The 8,236-nt window shown below is 36.5% G+C and overlaps 1 protein-coding gene across 6 annotated transcripts in view; it reads right to left on the bottom strand.

Moving 5' to 3' along the window:
- The window catches only part of ICE2 (interactor of little elongation complex ELL subunit 2), a 62,741-nt gene that overhangs the window by 7,616 nt on the left and 46,889 nt on the right, over positions 1 to 8,236 (bottom strand). For all 6 annotated transcript variants that reach the window (XM_032864809.1, XM_032864812.1, XM_032864811.1 and 3 more), the window contains 2 exons: positions 2,723 to 2,807; positions 1,348 to 1,398 (listed from right to left, as the gene is read on the bottom strand). In XM_032864809.1, the coding sequence (XP_032720700.1) occupies positions 1,348 to 1,398; positions 2,723 to 2,807 (136 nt within the window). The remainder of the gene's footprint in view (positions 1 to 1,347; positions 1,399 to 2,722; positions 2,808 to 8,236) is intronic.

Genomic DNA, 8,236 nt, shown 5'->3' with positions numbered 1-8,236 from the left:
AAAAAAATTCAGTCCCACTGACACATTGCTTTCAACCCAGAAGAACTATTACACTTACAGAATTGAAAGATAATAAATTTGGGTTGTTTTAAAACAACAATTTTATAGTAATTTGCTATAGTTGCAGTAGAAAATGAACACACAAACTAAGATATTGATAATAAGATCTCAGAAAGCATTTAACAAATTTCAAGGTATAAGTACTGTGCTCCACATGAAGAACATGATATACAAAATAGAATTTCTGCCACAGAATCACTGAACTGAAAAGTACCTAGGGAATCAATGAACTCAACACCATCATTTTATAAAGAAGGAAACGAACACCTAGTTGCATCACAGGTAGGAGAGTTAGAACTTTGAGATTTTTCACATTTATTTCAGACTCTTGAATTGTTTTTTAGTTTTTCTTTTAGTAAGGGTATAACAGAAGGAGTACAAAAGTTCACATAATAAAACAGGCGCCTGGGTGGCTCAGTGGGTTAAAGCCTCTGCCTTCAGCTGCGGTCATGATCTCCGGGCTCTCTGCTCAGCGGGGAGCCTGCTTCCCCCTCCTCCTCTGCCTGCCTCTCTGCCTACTTGTGATCTCTCTGTCAAATAAATAAATAAAATCTTAAAAATAAATAAATAAATAAAACAGTCTGATAAATCACCAGATGGAGAATCCATATTCTAAGATTTCTCATGGACTTAATGATTTTGAACACTAGCTCTATGTTGCTTTCCTATCCTGAAAATGTAAACAATATCTCTATGCTAGGCTCCATAATGGCCCCCAGGATATCCACATCCTAATCTCCAGAACTTTTGAATGTTTAATGGCTTTCCAAATGTGATTAAGGTACAATATGATAAAGGAAGCAGAAATTTGAGTAATATGCTTTGAAGATGGAGAGAGGCCACAAGTCAAGAGATACAGGTTAGCCACTAAAAGGTGAAAATCAGGACAAGGAAATGACTGCTCCCTTAGAGTCTCCAAAAATAATCAGCCCTGCTAACACAAATTTAGTCTAGTGAAAATGATTTCGGATTTCTGACCTCCAAAACTGAAAAAGAATAAGTTTGTGCTGTTTTAGGCCCGTTAAGTTTGTGGTAATTTGTTACAATGCCAATTGGAAACCAATACAACAGAGGCTTACATTAAAAATGTTTAATTGCAAGCAAGTCAGATACTACCTTATTATCTTCTTATTTATATCTTCACAATTTCAACCTTGACAAAAGAGAATAAATCTTGCATTTCTGGGTTACATTCTATGACTCCTAGTAACATATATATTCAAATTTTCTATGAATTTTCACCCAAGAAATCACATATATCAATGCAGAAGGTCCAAAAAAACTTACCTACTCAATTTCTTCAGAATGTGTTGGAGGATGTTAAATAAACTTGAAATCCTATTAAACAGAAGAAATTCTTATAAAATTAAATAACAAAAAAATTATTCGTAACAATTATAGCTCCTCAGGAAAAGAAATACCCTAACAAAAAAAATATGAAATAGAAAACAGAATACCAAAATCATTTGATTAAATTATTGTTTACTTAATTTTTGCCACTTCCTGATTTCTCTTCAGTATCATAAAGTACTTGGTCTGTGTAAATCAGAGCAGTTGTAAAGAGATCACTATTTTATATTCAAATTATAAACTTTTTAAAATGTTCAAGAAGTCTTTAGCAGAACTTATCTGTGGAAGAGTTTGCCTTTTAGAGATGGTGGTGAATTAGCTTCCAAAGAAACTGAGAGGTATTTTAAATGCGTGATACCAGAGAAGCCACTGACTGGTGGCAGGATAGTTAAAGGGAAATGAAATATATTTCTTTAGTATCTATTCTGCCCAAAATTCATTCCCCCTACAATTTATTTAAAAATGGGTTTCACTGAGAAAGGTGGGACAGGCAGTGAGTAATGCACAGAAAAGCTTTTTTAATTCATGTAAAGAAAAACTTACTCTTCAAAGGAGGCAGTCCTTAGAATAGAAGTGGACATTTTAAGAACAAGCAGAGAATTCAAGCTTGAACCTGAGACCCTTCAAAAATTGCATCAAGCCCCAAAGCTGGAACTATGCAAGCAGTCTAAGGATAACTGCTCGTTCTAATCATGAATCAAACTTACTACCAGCCACTCTAGCTCTGCTGTGTGCTCTGGAGCAAGTCACTTAAAGTCCCAGTTTTCCCCACACATAAAATAGGGATAATACTCCCACCAGTACTTTCACAGAAAGCTGTCAGATATAAATTAGATAATGTTTGTATGTTATTTTCCTTTGTATTTAGGTATTTGGAGTCCTGAGCCCAAGAAACTCATTTCAGTATGATATATAGTAACATGTGGCACAGGGGAAACTTTTAGAAGTTAGGATGTCTAAATGATTGTATACAATCCTTAGAGCTAAGAGTCTATATCACTGTCCTATTCTTTCCCATCCCTGCAAAGGAGTGCTCCCATGCACCTCCCAGATGGTGGGCTACTACTCTTGCTCTAGCCTCCTCTGTCTGAAGTAGAAAGAATGGTATCACTGGAATTTGATTTAATTTGAAAAGGGACATGATTAATATAGATGGATCACAAACTGGGCTAGAGGAAGCCTCAGTGTATAAAAGGATTAAAAGTCTTGAGAAAATAAATGATTTAAACTTAACAAATATTTAGAAATAAACAAAAATTAGTGATTACATCAGCAAATTTTAAAAATCCCACCACAAAGTAAACTGTCTTACTTGAGTGCTGAAAGTTTTTCTTTTAATTCTTCTGAGGTAATTTCTTCTAACAGAAAAAGTTTTGAAGTAAATGCATCGATATGCCCTAAAATAAAATATCAAACTTAAAAAGAACAATTGCCGTATTTGGGGGGAAGAAAAGGTTATACAGTCTTCTTAAAGATGTTTTTACAAAATGGTAACAACCTCAAAGGAACTTTACATTCTAAAAAGAGGAAAATTATACATTTTATTAAGTTTATTAAGTAAAGTTGTATTTTACTTATTTTTCTAAAAGATTTTATTTATTTGAGAGAGAGAGTAAGTGGGGATGGGGGCAGAGGGAAAAGGAGAGAGAGAATTTCAAGCAGATTTTGTGCTAAGCGCAGACCCTGAGACAGGGCTCAATCTCACAACCCGGAGATAATGACCTAGGTGATACCAACAGTCAATGCTCAACCGACTGAGCCACCCAGCTGCCCCAAAACTATCTTAAAACGACACAAAAGTATTAGTTCCAAAATATTTGCTGAATATGGAAAAGTTTACACACGTGCACACCAAAAAATAATCTCTAAGAGCCGAATTAAAGAACAACTGTTAAAATATTGGTGTATCTGTTTCCTGTTAGTTTAAGTTGCATTTTCATAGAGATGACATTTTTAGAGAAATGTGTACTTATTATCGACACAAATGGACAGTCCACTTTATAGTATGGGTATGCTCTACACATACCTAAGACACACTTGGTTCTTTTTTTTAAGATTTATTTATTTATTTTGGGGAGAGAGAGAGGGAGAGGGAGAGTGCGAGTGCGTGCGCATGAGCAGGGGGAGGGGCAGAGGGAGGGAAAGAAACCTGAAACAGACTCCCTGCTGAGAGGGGAGCCTGACACAGGGCTCAATCCCAGGACCCCAAGATCATGACCTGAGCTTAATCAAGAGTCAGCTGCTTAGCCAACTGAGCTACCCAGGCATTCCCACACCTGGTTAAGATAAAAATTAGATTATAAAAATCACGCTTAATTATTTACAATAACCAAGATATGGAAACAACCTAAGTGTCTAACAACAGAGGAATGTATAAAGAAGATGTGGTGTATATATACAATAGAATATTACTCAGGCAAAAGAAAGAAGGAAATTCTGCTTTTTATAACAACAAAGACTTAAGGGCATTATGCTAAATGAAATAAGACAGATAAAGAAAATATTACATGGTATCACTGACACGTGGAATCTAAAAATAAAAGTCAAACTCATAGAAAGAGAGTAGAAAAGCGGTTCCCAAAGGCTAGGGGAGGAAGGAATAGAGAGAGGTGGTAAAAGGGTACAAGCTTTCAGCCATACAAGAGTCTGAGATTCTAATGTATAATATGGTGACTACAGAAGATAACACTATATTGTATGACTGAAATTTGCCAAGCAAGAATGTAAATGTTCTCATTAAAAAAAAAGAAAAAAAAAAGGAAAAACATAAATGTGTGGGGATGGAGGTATTAATTACCTGGATGGGAGGAATCATTTCACAATGTATATGTCTATCAAATCATCATGATGTACACTTTAAATATCTTACAATTTGATCTGTTAATTATACCACAATAAAGCTCAAAAAGAAAATCCAGCTTTTAATTAAAGCACACAAGATTCCACACGGTTTAAAAAAAAAAGTGCTTGGGGCGCCTGGGTGGCTCAGTGGGTTAAAGCCTCTGCCTTCGGCTCAGGTCATGATTCCAAGGTCCTGGGATCGAACCCCACATCTGGCTCTCTGCTCAGCAGGGAGCCTGCTTCCCTTCCTCTCTCTGCCTGCCTCTCTGCCTACTTATGATCTCTGCCAAATAAATAAATAAAATCTTAAAAAAAAAAGTGCTTAAAGTCTTACTTTCTTACAAATATGACATAATTCTAGAATTCCAAGAAACTAAGTAGCAAAGGTTGACACTTCCATTTTAAAAAGTAATGTTTATGTACTACAACAACATAGGTTAAGACAGGACACTTGGGCCTTGAAATATACTGAGGAAGAATGATATAAAAGACAGCTCTACATTAAATGTTATATAATCAAGTCAATACAAAAAACAGACTTAAAAACATCAATTAGTATGACAAGAGTATAACACTTACCAACGCTGAAATAATACCATTTTTTGTTTTTATTTTTGAACTTGCAATATTTAGTTATCAAAACACATTACCTGTGAAGCTGATCTGATGCTAATCACTGGGACAACAAAAATGCACATAATATCTCATTTTCATATAAAGCCCCCTTTCGTTGGCTTTTATCCCATAAAAAGAATTAGAAACATTTTTACAAGCTTTTCTTTAAAACAGCAAATCTATTTTTCCCATGCCTACTTGTTATTTCCTATGCCAAGTTTTAGTTTCACCTCTACATTTCTAACACTCATTATACAGTGACATTTCTAATAACAAAGACATATTTTAATGCTTTAATAACTGTAGAAAGGGAATATTAAATACAATAAAACATATTTAGACATTTACTAAATATGCCTTTGAGGAGATTAACAAGTCTTAGCTTTTTAAAGAAACCTCAATAAAAAATATGTATTATGGTATATGTCAAATATGGTCAGCCAAAAATAACTACGTAGAGAATGCCATACTAAGTTCTATGAGGCCTACTTCCTCAAGGAGTAAACAATTCTCTCAATATTGGAGCATTTTCACCTGAGGGCCTTAGATGACTCATATGTGTGTTGAGATATTTATCTCCCCGGCCCTTGGGCAGCTGAGAAAGTTTGGGATGGAAAGCTTGGGATGGAAAGTTTCCCGGCCACTGCCCTTCAGCCATGAGCAATGTCTTTTGTATATCAGTGTGCTATCTAAGTATTTTTTGTGTGTCAGGTTGAGAAACTGCTTTACAGAGTACAAATAAGGCCTTTATATAATACAATTAAAGGCTTTATATACATGTATCCAATCATAATACACACATATATACATATCAACAGGTAGTTCTTGCTTTGCATGCAGTATGGGATGATAAAAATAATCATACAAGCTGAAACCATGCAAGTGATTTTAATGATCAATGTGAAAAATTACAATTGTTTCATAACCTTTAAAATTTTTTGTCAAGGGACACCTGGGTGGCTCAGTGAGTTAAGTGTCTGACTCGTGATTTCAGCTCAGGTCATGATCTCATGGGTCATGAGATCAAGCCCCACATCAGGCTATGCACTCAGTGGGGAGTCTCATTGAGATTTTCTCTCTCCTTTTCCCTCTGCTACTCCCCCGACTTGTGCACATGCGTGCGTACTCTCTCTCTCAAATCAATCAATCAATCAATCAATCTTAAAAACCTTTTTTTGGTTGGGGCAGCTGAAAGGTGAAATTAGTTAAGCCTCCAACTATTGGTTTCGGCTCAGGTCCTGATCTCGATCTCGGGATTGTGAGATAGAGTCCCTGTTGGGCTCTGCACTCAGGAGTCTGCTTAAGACTCTCTCTCCTCTGCCACCCTGCACACCCCATGCTCTTTCTCTAAAATAAATAGATAAATAAACCTGAAAAAATTTTTTTGTCAGGAGTGCCTGGGTGGCTCAGTTGTTAAGCATCTGCCTTCAGTTCAGGTCATGATCCAGTGTCCTGGGATCGAGCCCTGCATCGGGCTCCCTGCTCAGTGGGAAGCCTGCCTCTCTCTACCTCTCTCCTTCTGTCCAGCCCCCTGCTTGTGGTTTGTGTTCTTTCACTGTCTCTCTGTCAAATAAATAAATAAAATCTTAAAAAAAATTTTTTTTGTCAAAACATTATGAATTCTCCAACAATTGTAAATGTACAAGGAAATGAAAAAAAGCAAAACTAATATTTATTTAGTATACTATAAAACACTAAAAACACTGAAAATTAAAGTATTTTATTTCTTTATAAAAAAAACTTATCAAGAGCAGTTTGAACACGGGTTGTCACCTTTTTCTGGAACAACTTATGATAGGAAGCAAGCATCTTTTCTATGCCATGGACTGTCACACTCCTTTCTAAGTTGGGATCAGTTTCCAACATTGTATCCTTTGTGCTTTATTATTATTTTTTAAAGATTTTATTTATTTATTTATTTATTTGACAGAGCGAGAGAGAGAGAGAGCGCACAGGCAGGGGGAGAAGCAGAGAGAGAGTGGGAGAAGCAGGCTCTCCTGCTCAGCTCAGATGCATTGGATCCTAGGACCCCGAGATCATAACCTGAACCAAAGGCAGATGTTTAACCGACTGAGCCACCCAGGAGCACCTCCTTTGGGCTTTAAATGTCAGGAAATAACTCTAAGAGTTCTTTTCATGTAAAATCTTATGCAGGTATCACTTTTTCATCCTTTACATAACAACCACTTTCCTCATTTATGTCCCTAAGTTTGCCTTCACTAAATTCCTATGGCAGCATATCTAGAGTCTCTTGAACATCAACAACATCAACGTTCCTACTGTCAGCTGTTTTTCCCATAACTTCATTTATGTTCAATTCGAATTTTACTTCCTGCAGTATCACTTTTTATTTCTTTTCTGTGCTTTAATCACTGTGTGCCAACTCTTTGATTATCCACTTTTATAAAATTACACGAGTTTTATCAGTGGGAGACAGGGACAGAACACAAATATACACTTTGTTTTTTGTTTATGAACTCAGTAACAGGTGACCACTGACAGAGTTTGGAAAATGGGACATGACTGGTCATGATGTCCATCTGCTATTTATGTAGTGATATGTGGACTGAAGAGTCAGCTGTGAAGTCTGTACTTTATGAAATTAGTCATAGTACTCTGTAGTAACTGAAACTCAGAACTGTGCAAAAGCAAGGCTGGTCTTATGTCAACTATACAGAACTGATATATATTAAAGGATTAGAAGGCAGATAAAGAAGTTGCGATAAGATTCCTCTGGGAATTTTCTTTTCTTTCTTTCTTTTTTATTTTTAAAGACTTTACTTATTTGAGAGAGAGAGAGAACATGCACGCATACAAGTAGGGGAAGCAGCAGGCAGAGGCAGCGGGAGAAGCAAGCTTCCCACTGAGCAGGGAGCCTGATGCAGGGCTCAGTCCCAGGACCCTAGGATCATGACCTGAGCTGAAGGCAGCAGCTTAACAACTGAGCCACCCAGGTGCTCCACTTTGGGAATTTTCTTTAGGAGTATTTAATGTTTTTATGGGACCTGAGGATAAAAAGAGTACTACAATTGAGGGGGAAGAGAACATGTTCATAGTAAAGTGAAACAGACAAACATTAACAACAAAAAAAGTACATTTATTCTACCTGAAAAACAGACTATGAACTACAAAAGTGGTTCTCAAGATGCAGTCCCTAGACTACAGCATCAGGAGCACCTGAGAACATGCCAGAAATGCTAAATCTTGGGTCCTGATCTAGACCTACTGAATCAGACACTGTAGGGTCAGGGCCAGCACTCTCTAACAATCCTTGTAAGTGATTCTGATGAATTACAATGTTTGAGTATTACTGAACTTATGTCCTACAAACCAATGGGCTCCTCAGTTAAAGAAATCAACTGAGATCTAT

Source organism: Lontra canadensis, unplaced genomic scaffold (genome assembly GCF_010015895.1).
Source record: "Lontra canadensis isolate GAN:19392208 unplaced genomic scaffold, GSC_riverotter_1.0 scaffold28, whole genome shotgun sequence".
NCBI lineage: Eukaryota > Metazoa > Chordata > Mammalia > Carnivora > Mustelidae > Lontra > Lontra canadensis.
This window is presented reverse-complemented; position numbering and strand designations above follow the sequence as displayed.